Source organism: Xiphophorus couchianus, chromosome 2, assembly GCF_001444195.1.
Source record: "Xiphophorus couchianus chromosome 2, X_couchianus-1.0, whole genome shotgun sequence".
In the NCBI taxonomy this organism is placed as follows: domain Eukaryota; kingdom Metazoa; phylum Chordata; class Actinopteri; order Cyprinodontiformes; family Poeciliidae; genus Xiphophorus; species Xiphophorus couchianus.
Genome location: NC_040229.1, coordinates 33,896,719 through 33,914,414, shown reverse-complemented (window position 1 = coordinate 33,914,414; position 17,696 = coordinate 33,896,719). Strand labels below are relative to the sequence as shown.

Genomic DNA, 17,696 nt, shown 5'->3' with positions numbered 1-17,696 from the left:
TCCAGACGCAGCTCTTCCTCAGAGCTGCAGTTTCCAAGTTGAGCAACACAGAGCACCCTTCGTCCCCGCCACTCGGCTCTTTCAAACTAGCAGCAGCAATTAGAAAACATCTGGTGGAACATCTGCTGAGCTTATGCTATGAACTATCTAGTCCTCCAACAAACGTTTGACAAACGCATATTATTAGAATGACGACATGCTAAAGATGGAGAGTTGCCTAGAAATGATTTTGTCATGATACCCACTTGCACACAAATAGATGGAGTAGATAGAATGCACAGAACAGGAAGAGCAGAAATAATATAGATACGCATATGTTACGTCACTAAAGAGCGCATGGTGATTATTTATACATTATTTTTTAGTGGCAACCAAACCTCATCATAGATTCCATTTGTAAACATCTTAACCCATACCTGAGTGAACAGACTCTCTACGAGATTTCAATAGTAGGTTTGAGGAGCCACACACCCGTTGCCCCATTTACACCCCGACTTCCTACGAAGGGAAAACACAGCAACTGGCAAAACAGGAAATGAGCAGGAAAACGCAAAAGAGTTCTTAGCAAAAGCCAAATAATTACTTTTTAAAACAATTGGAGTGTATGTCAAAATCATACAGTTGATATTTTGGACCAGGGTTTGGTCTCCACAAAGCCTGTCAGTTTTGAAAAGGTCCTATAGAGAAACATGGGAAAGTGTGGAGACAAGTTTATCTAATTATTCTCAGTTAAGTATTCTTTATTTTTACTTCAACCTCACAATATATTTCAGTATCTTAAAAAGTCACACCACAGGAATTCAGGTTGAACATCATTAACATCAGCAAGAGAAAAATAAAACAAAGCCTTTAAAACGGTGCCATGGCAAAGCATTCCTGGATCAGAACCAGGGATCAAAAATAACCTTTTAAGCTTACTGGCCCTGTCAAAATTCAAGAAATGTGTTTTTTTGTGCAACTTTAAAATTGGTAATGACATTAAAGTTATAATATGACTTTGAAATCAGATTACAGTTACTTTTTCCCACTTTACAATTTCTCCAATTCAGTCATCAAATAAAATCTTTGGTTTGACTGTGAGGTACAAACTGCTTGTTTTCTAAAATTCCTGAGAAACATAAGGAACAGAACTCCAAATAAAATAAGCTACAGATTCCTCAAAGGCTACTGACTGGTTTTCAGGCACTTAAAGATCAGTTTGGAGAACTTTGTGCAAACGTGACCATCCGATGAAGGAACTGTCTTCTGAAACTACTGAGGGTCTCCATGGAAGGGCCCAGAGGGGCTGCTGGAACTGTGCTCCCAGGTGTATTGCTGGAACTGGTCATGCTGGTCAGTCTGCACACAGCTGCTCAATGTGCCAATGTCTCTGTCAATAATCTCGTTCACTGCAAGACGAAACAAACATTGTCAAAATTCGAGACAAATTTAGAAATTATTTCTGAGGGATGATAGCTGGCTGGTCTACAAAATTAAAACAAAAAATATACAAACACGTGGTGCAAGATCTCATATAGAAAATGGTTTGAGCTGTTTTTCAGTTGGAATGTATCTATTATATCTATATATCTATTTATGTTACAGTAATTCTGATACTGAAAGCTCCCAGCATACCTCAGTGAATACTTGAGTAGTGTCCCAAAACAGAGACATGCAGCTGCTGAGATTCATAGTCCGACTGAATGGCAGCTGGGAACCGGGCTTATAGACAGAGGTCAGGAGGACAGCTGGTGCCAACCAGCACCGCAACAGAACCCATCAGCATCATGCACAGCAGCAAACAGCAGACACAGCTAATTTTAGCTCAGATCACTCAGAAATAACCAGCAATACACATGCTTCAGGGAGCAGGCAGGAATAAATTAGGTAACAGAAATATGAAACGTGCTATTTTTGAAATCCAATTTGATATTATAGATAATTCCTCATTAGCCTACTTGAAAGTAATTTTTTTTCTTCCAGCAAGTGGATTGAAGTTTGACAAAATAAAATAATCTTCATCAGGAGAAAGATTTAAAAAATGAGGTTATTTTTAAAAAATGTTTTCTAAGAAAAAACAGCAAACAAATGGATGGATGAACACCTGAACAATGGAGTAGGTGGAGGAGCTACTTCCTCATTTTTAAAAGTTGAAGTTTCTTCTCCCTCATTTTTCTGATGCAAGGAAATCTGATCACACTATGCAGTCCGAAACTGCATAGTGTGAAACAGCACTCTTTCACCTTCTCTGAGGTGAAGGAGAAGGATCAGAGATCACTCAATCCAAATTGCCACATAAAACTCAGTTTGTCTCAATTTCACCCAGGCACGTTGGGGGGGCGGGGGGGGGGGGGGGGGGGGGGGGGGGGGCTTGAGCCCCTGCCCTAGTGCCCTTTTTGAGTTTTTTTTTTTTTTCAAAAATTTTTTATTTTTATTTTTAATCTGTATGTCAGAAGGCCTGTTTGTGCCCCACAGCAATAATATTTAGCTAAATATTATAATTTAGTAGAAATAAACTAGTCTGGTTGCCCTCAGTCTAATAATGACTCTCAGAGCCTCCATGTTGTTCAGACATCGGGTACATGGTGAGGAGGAGGGGGGCAGATCTGTGTCCTCTAACTATCAAATTATGGGCAAGAATATTTTTTCATACACTGGTTTGTGAATAAAAACATAGTCTGATGTTGATGTTAGAAAAACTGTTTCTATTTATATTTTTATAATCGTCCTTGCAATAGCGGGACAAAACCCGCCTCACCCCTAAACACAGAAATGTTTCAGCTGCAGAGAAAACTTCTGACTTTAACTTCTTCATTCTGCTGAATGTCCGGTTCACTACAGGCTGTCTGAGTCGGTCCACCGACAGATAGAAAGAATATTTGTCTTTAAATCAGACATCCTGATATAAGACACGGTACCGACTGTCACCGCGAGTAGCAACGCAGATCAAAGCCCCGATACCACCTGGTACCACCTGCTCTCTGTTCGCCCTGCTTCTCCTTAACGTTTCTACCAGGCGGGTTAAAGCCACTGCTGACAGGATCTGGGCTGGAGGTTCGTGGCTGTAAATAGAAGTTATTGCAGAACCTCAAGTGTTAAAGGAAGATTCGGCCCATTTGGAGTTCACAAAATAAACATCAGAAAACATTGTAGCAATAATTAGAACCGCAGCAAAAAGCCAAACATGCCACAATGAAATGAATCAAAATGTCTCCAAAGCATCGGCGGACTGACATAGGGGCCACTGGGGGATTCCAGGTAGATTCCAGGGATGCGCTTCGCAGCAGCTGTTCATGCAGGGCCGGCTCAAGGTTATATGGGGTCTTAGACAGAACCACCCCCCACCCGGAACACGTCCTACTAAGAACCTCAGCATCGCTAACATGTTGAAATATAAATAAGGTGAATCTGTGAGAGGGAGACCAGGTTTATTGGCCGAGTTTAAAATCAATCACTGATTATTGGTTATTTGCTCTGATGTATTTGTGAACAAACCCAATTCAAACACAAAGAACACCATGGCCTATAATCCATGGAACACCGTGTACCATGGCTACAACATATTGTAGCCATGGTAACACAACAATCAAACTATCAAGATGATTCTTTAAACTTTTACAAAGTAAACTTCCTAATTAAATCCTAAATGTACTATTTATTTTTCAAAGCTGAATGCATTAAATAAAATGTAATAACATTGTTATTCTCTATAAATGATGCTACAGGTTTAGATCTATGGTCTGTGTTACAACTAAACCATTTCTAGGGGCCCCTGAGTGTGTGGAGGCCCCTGAATGTCTGGAGGCCCCTGAGTGTCTGGAGGCCCCTGAATGGCCCCTACCAGCAGCTACTGAGTTTTCTTTGCCTTAATATCCCAGTCTTATAATTCTAGGTCTTAGAGGTGCTAACATCAAACTATTATATAGAGTTAACTCCTTTGAGTTTTTTGATCTATAAATCAGTCTGCAGCCAGGTTGTTCTAGAGGTTAAATAGATATTATTTGGGCTTAATTAGTAAAATGGAAGGAATTTCGCTTATTTCATAACTTTCTTAACCAGCGACTTTCTCTCCTCTGGTCTGTTTAACAGCTACAGTCTTAGATCAGCTCAGCCCTCCAGGACTGTCAGCAGCAGAAACAGAAACTTTATACCTGTTGGGGAAAATATACACTATATTTGCTTTGCATTTCCCCGCATGATGGCAATGATATAGTAGGATCCAAATAGATTCTTGACTAATATGGGACTAATATGTTGTTGTACAGAGTTTTTGTTCGATGTGCCCCTTTTTTAAATTTAAGCCCCTGCCTCTCCATAGGTCTCTGCACGGCCCTGGTGTCACCTTGTTAGTTGGAAAGTTTTCAGCAATGATAGGAAAGATAAGATAAAGTAAGTCTGAGTTAGCTTTTTAAGAGCTAAACATCTCAAAGTCAACATAAATCTGACAGTAAAAAACATTTACTGTTTGTAAGGAGAGGCTGTAGTTCACAGGATAATAGGCAGGTTCTGATCCTCACCCTAGAAACCAAGGGTGTGTTTCTGAATAAATCTAGCTGGTAACTCATGTAATGGGCTTATTAATCAACAAATTAAAAAGGAAAAAATATACAGAAGCTCAAACTCTCCTATACTTCAAAAAGTATTTATTTTATTTGGTGGGATTTTTGGGGGTTGGCTGGAAATGGAGATTGCATTTTAAGAACACAAATAGTTTTGATGCACATATAATTTGGTTCGAGGACAGCCAGTTGGTGTTGCTTCTAATTAGAACCAGACTGGTCTAGTTAAAGCTATTGTTTACAGACAGCAAGCTGTTCAGGAAATGCCATGAACTGTGGTTTGGGAAGCCACAAAGCTTCACCCCCTAACTGTAATTTATATAGAAGAGAAACTGTTGTAAAGGGTCAAACTAGTGAAAATCTGATCATGTAAACTTTTACATAGCGTGATAATAAATATTCTAGAGGTTGCCAGTGCTTTAATTTGCTTCTTACCGTCATCCAGTGTGATTTCCTGGAAGCCCAGAGATCCTAGAATAGGCTGCTCCTCCGGTTCTTTCTTGACACTCAGAACTTCTCCTGGGTTGTGCAGCAGGAAATCTTTGTGAGCGTCCAGAGAGCTTTTCAAAGTACTCTTGGAACTTTCAGATTGTTTTCTTGGAGGACCGCCAGCAGAGGTATGATGAGAGAGGTTTAGAGTTTGGATGGGGGGAGAAGGTGCCTGTGCATCAATTGTGCCTATCTGCACTGATGTCAAACCTTGATTTGGAAGTGGAGTCATGATCTGACATGGTGCAGAAGACATTTGAGGCAACAATAATGATGCTTCAAGGGAACGCGTGATAGCAGGAGGATGGTGTAGATGGGAGGAGTTTTGGGAAGGAAGACCATGCAGTGGGAGATTGTATGGATCATAAGCTACATCTGGCCTGAGCACGGCATCATGGGAAGGCGACAGGCTGGGCTCTGGACAGAAGATGTACTCGGACCCCCAGAGCTCCTGTTTAACTGCAGGAGCAGCTTGATGGGGACCTCTGATTCCAGGCAGGTAAGTGAAGCTCTGCATCAGGCTTCTTCTTCTCTTCCCATTTGAAACATAGAACTGGACTTGGACAGGAGACGCTGTCCTCTTAACATAAGGGGGAATTTCCACCGTGATCCTCGACTAAAACAAAAACAAATAAATATGAGATCCAAACTCAGGAGTCTCAATCATGATATACTGTGTTGAAGTCACTGTTCAGTTGTAATCAAAATAGTTCACTAGTTAATGAATGGAGCACACGCTGTGTGCTAATTGCAATGTATAAATTGCTAATTGCAATGTATAAACCTGCACGTTTATATAAAATACATTTCATATACTACAAATTCCTTTAAACCTTTATATGGGCTATAAATATCAATAAATATTCCTACTAATGCAGCCATTCAAATAAACTGTTTTGTACTTACTTCATTACTTTTGTCAGACAGAACTCTGGCATCTACTTCCCATTGTGGTCTTCCATCTAAAAGTCCAATGCATTTACAATGCTGATTAATGTTAGTGAAAAGAGACATGATGAAAACACACTTATTGATGAACATAAGAGGATTTTACCAGGCCCTTTCTCAACGAAAACAACTCTAGATTGTGCAGACATGTTTGTTCCTGTGATTAGCAGCTCTTCTCCTCCGTCCACAAAGCAGCTGGTAGGAGAGAAACTCTCCACCTGAGGAAGCTCCTGACCTGATCGCTGGGCTGGAAAACAGGTTAGTTTAAGATTTCAGACGTTCCTGTGCATCATCAGTAGTAAAAATAGCAGCTCTATTTTCTCAAAAAGTAAACTGTCAGCCAGGACTACTTTTGAACATCTGTGGAAATATGTCATTTATTACATCTTCTGGTGTTACTTATAATAAGGAATTCTTTACTTATTATGCAAGGTATAGCATAATATGTTGTTTAATACCAAACCAAAATGTTCATATGCAGTTGAAAACCAATATTAATATATATTTTATAAACAGATATTGTACATACTGCACTGACTGTGTACCGCGCATTGGTCCTGTGGGTTCTTATAGTCCTGCATAAATAAAGTTGGTAGGGTAAACAACTTTTTCTCTCACTGTCTGAGATTAAATTACACATAACTTGTCTTGTTTAGCTGACTGCAGCTCAGATAAAACAGTCATTAGCAATTATTTTTACTTGCTAAATGCAAAACAAATGAGAGTTTGTTAGATAGTTTTGTTAGATACATTTCCTGGCACCGTCTTCACTGGGGGAAGTGTACACGTATAAAATGCATTTATTTCTAGATCACAACTATTTCCTTCCAAAAAAAGCATGATGGCAGGACACTCCAATGCTGTTTATACTTGCAACTATTTGCTTGAATATATACTGTAGATGTGCTCTTGTTAAAAATGTGAAGATGAAGTAGACTTATGTTCTCTTCACGTTATCTAGCCTGATTTCATTATTTTTTCCATATCACCCAAAAAACAGTAGGTGTGCTGTAAAATACATTGACACAGCTGTCGGTCCATTTAACTCGGTAGTTAAGAACCAGACAAAACCATCCATCATCTGGGCTTTCCTAAACTATTCCCTGCATGAAAATCTTGGACAATGTAAACTGCTCGATTTGAAGAAAGCATAAAAAATCTCTCTTGCTCATCTGGTGTTTGGTAAAAGTAAACAATGTTGGTCATTATAACTCACGTAAAACAGGAAAGTTTAATTTGATTGAATAGTTGATTGTGTACACAGCTTATCTAAATATCTAGTTTCAACTGCACTTCAGTCCACTCACAGCACTCCACAGGAATAGAATCTGTCTGCAGCCAGAGCATCTGTCCGTCCTGCTGAGGCACGGCCACTCGAAATACAACTCGGACTCTCGTGTTCTTCCGTCCAATATCTGTCTCGCCTTTCTTCAGCTCAATATCAGCATTCCGCAGCTTCAGGATGCCAGCACAGTCAATGCTATGTAAAAAACAGAAATAAAGTATGTTCTTTCTAAATCTAAAGCAATTTTCTAACTTCACTTCGTCCTCTGACTTATAGCAAAAAAAGAAAAATCTTTGGAGTTGTATACTAGGCTCTTCTGGAATCCAAACAAGAACTTTCGGGTATTGCAAACAGAGGTTGTGGCAGACGTTTTTGTTGTCCATCACCACCTTCTGTGGCGCAGCAGGTGGTTCACCCCGCCCCCCTCCATCAACCAGAGGCTCAGAATGTAAACAGTGCTTGATGCAAACTGCCCCCCCCCACCTCCTCTTATTGAACAACTTACAGGAGGGCTGGCCAGTAAGGTGGTTCGCCCAGGTCACCAAACAGACTGGGACCGCCTCTGGCTGCATGTGCATAATGGCATATGCATTATGGCTCTTGTTACAGTCTAACTTGTTACAGTCTAATTAACGTATGAACATTTCTTTCTATCTTTGTTCAGCTTTCCTCATTTCAAACATTCCTGCTGTCATTTGTACATCCTCATTCTTTGCACAGTTTTTTTTTTACTTCTTGTAAATAGTCTTTTTTTAAACAACATTTTGTATTTAACTAGTATATTTTGATATGGTGCACAGCTACCATCAATTTCTGATGGTACAACTCCAACAATTATTGCTAAAGAGAATACTTAACTTTAAAAAATAATTTACTCAAGCTGACCTACTGACTATATATTTTACTAAAATGTAACTGCAGGTCATATTCATCAAAGTCATGGTTTACAACAGATATAATTAACAGCATGCATGAGTGCAAAGTTTTCCCTGGGACATTTTGGTAAGGAATCTTTGATAGCAAGTGCAGAAATATGTTTTGGGGTTTGAAGTTGACCTAAAAAGGTGACACCCCCCCCACCACTAAATCCCAGTATGGTGAGGTTGCCTCTAATACCTGGCAGACATGTTGCTCCCTGGAAGCAAAGGGATCTCCAGGACTTTGGTGCCACTCATTATTTTCTCCTGGCAGACAGTGTTGACTGTCTTTCCTGTGACTCGGTGGACCTGGTAGAAGGAGTGAGGACGAAGGTATCTGTCGTCTGCAGTACCAATGAACACCAGCAGGTGGACTGGGTGCTCACTGTATCCAATCAACTGCAGACAGAAAGAAATCTGATAAATAATTGGGAAACAATCATTTTTGCACAGATGGCAGGAAAATAGAATATATTATTAATTTTTTTTTAGGGATTTTGTTAAACGCCTACTATTCAGAAATGGTTAGTTCTATAACAAAAGCTCAACATGCTACAAAACTGATTTGAACATGCTATATGTTTCCAAATTCCATTTGGAAGTATAGCTTAAACAAATAATAGACATAACATAAAAACATAGTTGAAGAAAGTTCCTATTTGGTCAGTGAGCTGAAATTACATTTGTGGTGCTCCAAAAGTTTTATGGAAGTTGGATTGGTGAAAACTTGAAGCAGAGCTGTATTCATCTGCAACTAGGTCTAGTGTTCAAATGAAGGTGATTTTGAGTGGCACACACTTCTTTGAGAACTTTACACTGATTGATGCTGTATTTTTATCTAAGAAAATTGAAGTGAACAGGTCTCATTGTGACAATATGCAATAGCTGTTTTATTTGTTTATTTAACAGGTATTTTCAGAAGAAAATGAGAGATGGAACCTGCAATTTTGTTTAAGCAGGCAAACTTTCAGTCAAGCTGAAGAAGATGCAGCTCAGTGCAGTTAATCACTTTTCTGTCACACCAATATTCTTTAAAGCCAAAATAAAAAAATATTTTGGCTTTAAAATATTCTGTATTTTAAAAAATATTTTAAAATATTCTTTAAATTATTAAAGAATATTATCTATATAAATGTAGAGGAAGCCATGGAGTCAAAATATTCTTTATCACAAGTAAGGACATAAAATGTAAATTTACTGCTAGATGTCCTGTTTTGGTACCAAAATACATTTTTAATGCAACTTCAAAAATAACTTTTCTGAAAAAGAAGCAGGTCTGTTTTGTGGGGAAATTAGATCAGCCACATAGAATAAAGTATGTCCACTACTCAATCCCCTCAGATTGATTCTGTATATCACATAATAAATCTCCTTTCTTCCCCATTTTGATACTCAGATTGAACTTTTAGAAGCATTCCTTCTCCAACACACATGGATCAAATGAATGGCTCAGTAGCAGGACTCTGCAGAGTGGAGTTTCTGCTGGTGAGAGAAGTCAGCCTTTTGACTTGGTGTGTTGGAGCAGGGATGCAAAGGTTGCAGGGCAGTAGCTCTCGAGGATTGGACTTGGTCACACCTGAATTGGGCTGTCAAATCCTATTGAACAAAAAAGTGATGAGAAAAGACATACTTTGACAACAGGATGTCCTCCAGTAGTTGCCTTGATCGATCCTCTGCTGCCCTCCGTCTCATAATGTGCTCTGTGATAGGACCTCGGCTGAACCTCCAACTTCAACTCAATGAGATCATACTGGTTGGGCAGAGGCCAGTCCAGCGGAGGGGGCGATAAGCCCCTGGAGAAAAGACACATAGAAGAATCTGATTGTTTGAAACATCAAACTTTCTCATAAAAAAGCCAAAACAATGGGACTGCTACAGCCTAATAAACCATTGGTCAAAGTTCCTCCAGAATCCTCTGTCTCACTGAGAAATTAACTTTCACACCAACGAGATACTAATAATGACTAGTAATGAGTAATTTGTTCTTTAAGTAGCACTCTTAACAATAAGCCAACAATAACTGGCCCAGTTCAATTGGATCTTATTTCCACACAATGATGTCTTTTATTCACTAAAAAAAACAAAACAATAATTCTAAAAGTAAATTGGTCTGCTCTCTGCGCTTAACCTCTCTGGGAAAAGAAAAGAAGGAAGGAGAAATCAGATTTGCAAATCATTCGCTCTAACCGGAACAACGGGGCATTTCCAGGTTTAGGTTTAGCCCAGCTGTAGTGGGAAGGCACTTGAAGGTAAAGCTCAGCAAGGCCGGGTTTTTCTTTGACCTCCTCGCTAGGAGAGTCCTGGTAGGTGTCCAGACCAGGCTCTCCCTGACCGATCAAGAGGCCAAGGTGGCTACCAGTTGTCCTCCTGGTTTTGGAAGGAACGTCAAGCTCCTGGCATCCAGAAATGAGGAGTGAGCCAAGGGCAGAGGCGGGGCTTCCCACCCATGTGTCATCAGTCACACTGCCCCGTGGAGAAGTGCCTGGAGTGGGGCTCGGTGAGTGATGAGGAGAGGGTGAGCGAGCATGGGGCTCAGCACCGGAGTGGCGTCTCTTTCCACAAGGGGATGTTGGTCTGGATGATGGCCTGTGAAAGGAAATTTATTATTTACCAAATTTTAAAGCTCTCAAATGATTTCTGTTTTTGAGAGAGGTATTCTTTTAATAGATGAATACATTTTTCATGCAGGCATAAATAGCAATGCTGGTTCAAAATAACTGTGTGGAACATTGGTGTGATTCATATTTCAAGCATGGGTCTTAATAAATTGTAAGGGAAAGTCAGAAGTTCATAATGGAAGCAGTCAGTTCATCAACAATATTAACAATTATAAAATCTAACCTGATGGTAGTATCAACCTCAGCATGACTTAGGCCTTCTAATGAGCCATCATTTGATCCAGGTGCATTAAACCAGGGAGAGAACTAAAACATGCAGGATGCCGGCCCTCACTTTTAGCACCACTGTTTAATACCTTACATAATTGTGATTGGCAGTTAATCCTGACAGATGAGGCACAACCTTTTACTTAGGAGGCAATTATTTTTCAAATCTCAAAATTAACTGTAGTAACTACGGCTGCCTCAGTTCCTTGAGATGTTTATTCTTGACTTGGGAGTTTAACGTGTAGGAATAACCCTTTCAAAAATTAACAGATTCACTCCCACTGTGGGATGTAAATCCATACGCCACATTAACTAGTGTTTATATTTATACGTATCAGATGTTCCAGTGTAATGCACAAGGTATCTGCTAGTTTAGGAAAATCAAATTTAAGACTTTTTAAGACATCTTGTGAAAGCCACTTTGATCAAATTTAAGACAACTTTTTACTAGGGAGCCAATTATAATTCACATAGGGTCAGATGTTTTATGGAAAGCTTTTTTAACTTGAATCAAATCATTCTTTGTATTTAAAAAAACTGTATTTTGTTAAATACTTTTTAGACAATGCTTCATGAAGAATACTACTAGTAATGAAAAAAAAAAACCTATGCAATACAATTGTTTGGAAAAAAAAAACAAATCACAATTAAAATCACAATGGCATTAAATCTATCCTTACCCAAGTACAACAGAGAGGGTAACTATGAATACTGCATAATGGATTTCCATATGGAGGTGAAGCTGACTGACCTGGAGGTGGGCCGGCGGCTCAGCCAGTTCTCCTCTGTGACACTGGTGCGTGGGGAGTGACAAGGTGACTGTCGGGGTGACTGATAGGGTGACAACACTGGATTGAAGGCTGACGGATGCTGGTACTTCTGCTGCCAAAGCTCCACCCCAAAAACTCCACCCCTGCAACCTGGTGACCCCAGAGCTAGGAGTGCAGGGTCTTGTAACTCTCCCTCCACATCGTCATAACCATGGGAGAATGATTCACAGGATGACAGGTCAGACATCCAGCTTCTAGAGGAGAGGCTGCTGCAGGGACTCTGACTGAGCGCAGTTTCACGATAGCAGGCATCCAGAGGCAAGTACAGCTGATCTCTGGTCCACAGTGGCTCAGGATAACCTCCTTCTGCACCACCCAGTGGCAAAACCTCCAGGTCATTGCCAGGCTCGATATGATTATGAGCAATGGAAGTGATTTCAATGCTTGGGCAATCAAACGCCCTGAAGTTCTGCTGGAGGCCACAATAGGGTCCGTGAGACAGACCGTCAGCATGATCGTAGTCAACTGTACCAGGTAAACATGGAAGGTGGCTCTGCAGCTCCGGACTACAGAGCTGCTCAGTGAGAGCCTGAGTGGAGGGAGATGTCTTCACATCCAGAGCTAAAGCTGTGAAGTAGGACAAAGTACAATCAAATGTTCAAAAATAATGAATCTCAAAATTAAATCAAGTATTGTAGCAACTACTGCTACCTCAATTTCTTGATATGTTTATTCATGGATTGGGAGTTTAATGTGTTAATCTCCATTAATTAAGTATAACCTCTTCAAAAATTAACATTCACTCCCACTGTGGGATGTACATGTACATCCAGGTTCTGATTAACCTTAACAAAGGTCAAGGATTTTTACCATGACACATAATCAATACTCTGATAATAGCTACTGATTTTCTAGAATTATATTTTATTAATAAATCATTCAGGACCTTCATTGTTCCAACAGACTTTTCCTTCCCACTTAAGAAGAAGAAAAATATACTTAAAGAATTTTCTTTAAGTAGTTCTTTAAGACTCTTTTCAAAGAGTCTGTAAGAAAATCAGATGCAGTTGCTTAAAATGATCCGCACTCCCAAAAGGATCAATCTGATGTGGAAAAAATGTAACGCATTACTTTTTCCTTACAATTATTAATTTCAAGTTTGGGAACATCTTCATAGTTGAATGTTGTCTAATAAATATACCAGCTTTGTCTGAAGGCTATGCTATCCTGGTAGGTATTTTTTAAACAGTCTCACACACACCACATAATGTATGCAAAATATGTGTGTATGCAAAAAAGGTGTTGTTAAGGCACCAACTGTGATCTGCTTCACCAGCTCCACTGCTTCACGCATAACCCTCACTTTGCAGGGTAAAATAAGCTCGGCATGGAGAAGAGCAAACCTCCTCCTGTTGGGTCAGTGTTCCTCAGTTCCGGTCCTCAGGGGCCACTGCCCTGCATGTATAAATGCTTCCCTTCTGTCACACTGATGACTTAAATCAGAAAGTGATTAAAAGGCTTCTTCCATTTTTTAAATCAGGGGTTCTGGAACAGAGACACATCTAAAGTTGGCAGGGCAGAGGTCCCTGAGGACCAGAATTGAGAACCACGTACCATGTTTTAGATATTATGCGAGACAGAAGGGGAAAAACAGCGGCGGGAGGTAACATCCTAAACCAGGTGGGTGCCACAAAGCAGTTAGAAAACCAGGAAGTAAAACCAGCCAGCAGACATGCTGGGTGTCACACTGGTTCACTGCAGAGAACCTGAAAAACAGGCAGCCTAGAGACAGACATGCTCCTCTTGGCTTTATCGACTCATCTACTTATTTGTTCATCCATTCACCTGAATCGTTAGAAGAGAAGAATAAGAAATGCTCCTTCAGATAATAACATTTTCCTTTTTTCTTCATTTTATAAAATTTTGAATTGCACTTTTGTCTGACAGACAGATAGTAGTTAACAGTGTTGCATTGTGGTGGAAAGTGCTCAGGGTGTGAACACAGAGAGGGTTCGCTCTGGATCCTGTGGCTGTCTGTCACAGTCCAAACATATGTACATCAGGTTAACTTCAAATGTTAAAAGCATTTTCAACATATCTTATCTTTGCTGGTTTATTTATTATTTCATTTATTGAATTTTGCTTTATTTACAAAATATTTAGTTCTAAAGTAAGCTACTTGTATGATGGCATATGATGGTGTTCACTGAAACCTGGCTCACAGAGCATGATGACGATGAAGGCCTGTCAGTAGTGGCTTCAGGCATGCACCAGCTGGACTCAAACATGGAGGTAGTGAGGGACAGACAGGGGGCAGTGTGTGTCTTTACATCTAAAAGAGATCCTGTACTTCAGTGGCTCAGAGAGCGCATCTGCACACTTGATGTGTAACTTCTATCAGTGTCATTGCAAACCCTCTTATCTGCCCTCTGAGTTCCTGCAGCTTTTCATTACTGTTGTATTTACCCAAACTTAACACATCATCTGCAAGTACTATTTATGATATTGTGCAGAGACTTCAATTTATTTCTTCTGACACGTTAAGGTTTGCATTATGGGATTTTAAGAATGTTTCCCTCAAAAACACTCTGCGGTTTTGCCCAGGACATATTCTGTCCCACCAGGTGGGATAAGACTACTGCTAAGAGGCACAAAGGGGTGCTGTGGTGGAGTATTAGTAAAGCAAAACATGTATGGAGGACTTAGTCTTTGACACAGACGTCACAAGTTAGAATCCTGGAATGATGACCTTTGCTGCATTTCTTCTCCCTCTTTTCATTACTTACATTCCTGCCTTACCACTCTCAAATCAAGGCTGCTTAAGCCAAATAAAAACTAAAATTTTATTTATTTTTTTTTTAACAGAGGCACACAAAACTTTCCTCCTACCTCCTCTGGGAAATGATGATCAAAACTTCTTTCGCCATTTACAAAGTCGATCTTCTATCACCTGAAGAATGTTTCCAGGATTAAAGGACTACTGTCCCAGCAAGATCTAGAGAAACTCATCGATGCTTTTATCTTTAGTCTAATTAAGAAAGTTAATCATATTTTTTGCTCTGTGCAAAAAAAAAAGTTGGTGTGCTATCAAAAATGGCATTGAGTATTTTTCTTAGAGTCAGTATCAATTTTGAAATTTTTGTTTTGTGTCAATTCCAGCAACACCAGAAATAGACCATAACCAGATCAACTTGACACATTATATTCCATTCACAACTAAGTGTACAAGACTCAAATAATCAAAACTGTCAGGACAATTTGTTTTTAGTGACTAAGGCAGATTATCGGCACCCCTTTCACAGTGGAGACTTTTACAACACACTTTTAATCCAGTCATTCTGCAGAAATTCCTCAAGCACGTTGCCACCAGTACCCAAATTTAAGTACTTGCAGTTTCAGTTTCATGTTAAGAACACTTGTAGCCTAATGAGTGCATCATGTCATTTCATAATTGGCTATGTCATGTAACCACATCGACCAGAGCTCTAGACCAGCTTCTTGCACTGGGTGCACCTAAATATTTGACCACATTGCATTTCACATCACAGTTTTACAACTACACTTTCATTTCTTAAACACTTATTAAGGCAATATAGACTTATAAATGTTTAATTAACAAGCTAGTAAACAAAGTTATTTCTTTGAACCAGTTCAACAAGCTGAAATTTAAACTTAAAAATCTCCAAAGAAAAACTAAATAAAAGAAAAAAACATTTTTACTACGTTCAAGTCATTTTCCATACGAGTTCAGACTTGAACTTAGTGAAGGGAACTTTATATTTTGCAGATATTGCAGGTAACTTAAATCTAGACCATCATCTTGGTCATGTCTGATGATCTGTCTACTCATACCTGCTACTGAAAGGCAGAACTTGGGTAGTGCATTTCCCGCAGTATGTAATGTGTTTTATAGATGCATTGTGGTTTCTTGACATTTCAATTACAAATGTATTAGAATCAGTCACAAATTACGTTAGTACCAAGGTGCTTGTCCCAGAAAAAAATAAAGGGGGTGTGCACAGGACAGAAAGAGTGGATCCATTGCCTGAATTCCAGCTAACTAACCGTGAAAGCTGTGATAGTTTACTTTTGAAAAGCAAGAATGTGCAAATTAAAAAAATTAGCAAGAAAAATGTCCTGCGTGTTTCCATTATTCTGTCCCCCCCCCAAAAAAGTTCCAACATCACCACAGAATACCGTGAATATATCACCTAACGCCATATGGACATAAGGATATGGACTATCGGTTGGGAAAATTTTGCCAATATCCCCCAACCTTAAATACTACTATTGCCAATATACACAGCTCCCGGTCAAAAACAACCAATCAGACGGGTCTAAGCACTGTCAACCTACCTCATGTACAACCTGCTTAATGTGCTAATGGCAGAGAAACAACTTACTGTCCCAGGAAAGCCATTTAGTGGCTCAGTGGCTATGCTAACTAGCCAGAGGATTCACAGCATAGCAGAGAGCAAAAGGGAGGTTGTGCGCAGCGCCTACACAAGCATGAGTGACAACATAAAAATGCTCCTCCTGACTTTAATTGGTGGTTTCTGACAGAGCTGGGTCTTTCTGTAGTTAGCACTGGGACAACTGGGAGAATGCAGAGGAACTCAATTTATTTCACAGATTATCTGTATCATACATGTTTAAAAAATATGTAAAAAATACTGGAATAAAAGTTACATACATCATTTTTAACTACACAACTTTTTTTGCAAAAATATTTCAAATAAACACTTTGATGGTGATATCCAAGCCTTCTGTTTGGGTTCCGGGTTAAGTGTTTTTGAGTTTTGATTTATTCTAGTTTGATTATTCTGTGTCCCTTTGACTTTTGTTTAGATCAGTCCTGTTTCTGTTTTACTTTAGCTCAGTCCTTCTAAATGTTTCTAGTTATGTTTATATCTTTTTTCTAGTTATACTCAGTTACTCTAGTTTTATTATGTTTCTTTAGTTCAGTCATTCTTTAGTGTTAGAATTACTTCCTCATTCCCAGTGTACTCTGTTTCCTGAGCCTGCTTCCTGCTCTCCCCTCACACCTGCAACTCATTAGCTCATCAGCCTAGGTCTTTGCAACCTCATCAATATTTAAGCACCTCATCCTCAGGCACTCATCAAATTCTCTCCTCCACTCCCGTCACTTCCCTGCATTCTGCCAGTGTTCTCCTTGCTGGTTTGTTTGTCTGGATTTATGGTTTTTATTCTTCATTTTTATTGTTAAATCTTCACTTCATTCAACGTATTCTCTCAGGCCTGATGCAATTGGGTCCATCATAAGACATCAGGACACCTTTCAAAAAGTCGTCAAATTGGTAAAATTCAGAACATTGGTTTGTAACTCCCCCTCCCCCCCATTTGATTTTACTTTTATTTTGAAGGCCTAAATTGTCGACTTCTGGGTTAACTCTCACAATCTCTTGAACTTGACAAGAGTTTTCGCTAACTAACTACTCGATAAAATGACACGTACCTGTTGAGTGTTTACCGTGTTCCTCAAACAGCAGTCTGAAGTCCAGCTCTTCAGCAGACTTTGTTGTGGACATTGAACCATGAGACGATTAAACGTCTATGCATGTAGCCTATAAATCGCACTGTCTTTAAAACGGACCTTTCTTGCTCCCTGTTTTATCCGATAGAAAGCAGAACTCTGTGTCGACTCCGGTAATAACACGATAATTCTAACCTGAACGTAGTTCACCAAGACAAGTCATAAATAATTACACATCCGGACAACGCTGTAATTAACTAAAATCTCATTGTTGAGCTAACTTGTTCACTGCGTTTCTGCTCGGCTGCAGCGAGTTTTACTCTGCTTCAGCTTGATCCTCGTGCTGCCTTCAAGTCCCCTCGTAAACTTT

General features: G+C 39.6%; 1 protein-coding gene across 1 annotated transcript; it reads right to left on the bottom strand.

Moving 5' to 3' along the window:
* Nucleotides 1-343: 343 nt before the first annotated feature.
* On the bottom strand, nt 344-17,659 carry nfatc3b (nuclear factor of activated T cells 3b). The gene is made up of 10 exons (XM_028035280.1): nt 17,309-17,659; nt 11,814-12,459; nt 10,365-10,763; nt 9,808-9,970; nt 8,377-8,576; nt 7,283-7,455; nt 6,082-6,222; nt 5,934-5,989; nt 4,974-5,643; nt 344-1,388 (listed from the first exon to the last, which is right to left on the bottom strand). Exons 1-10 carry the CDS (start codon nt 17,379-17,381, stop codon nt 1,252-1,254), a joined length of 2,658 nt encoding a protein of 885 aa, XP_027891081.1. The 5' UTR covers nt 17,382-17,659; the 3' UTR covers nt 344-1,251.
* Between the last annotated feature and the right edge of the window lie 37 nt (nt 17,660-17,696).

What these genes read in the sequence shown, in the direction of transcription:
- nfatc3b (XM_028035280.1), bottom strand. Translation starts at nt 17,381, where the DNA reads ATGTCCACAACAAAGTCTGCTGAAGAGCTGGACTTCAGACTGCTGTTT. An exon ending in AGCCGCCGGCCCACCTCCAG is followed by an intron (nt 10,764 to 11,813) that starts GTCAGTCAGCTT and finishes TTCCTTTCACAG; the next exon opens with GCCATCATCCAGACCAACAT. An exon ending in TGTCTGACAAAAGTAATGAA is followed by an intron (nt 5,644 to 5,933) that starts GTAAGTACAAAA and finishes TTTTTGTTTTAG; the next exon opens with TCGAGGATCACGGTGGAAAT.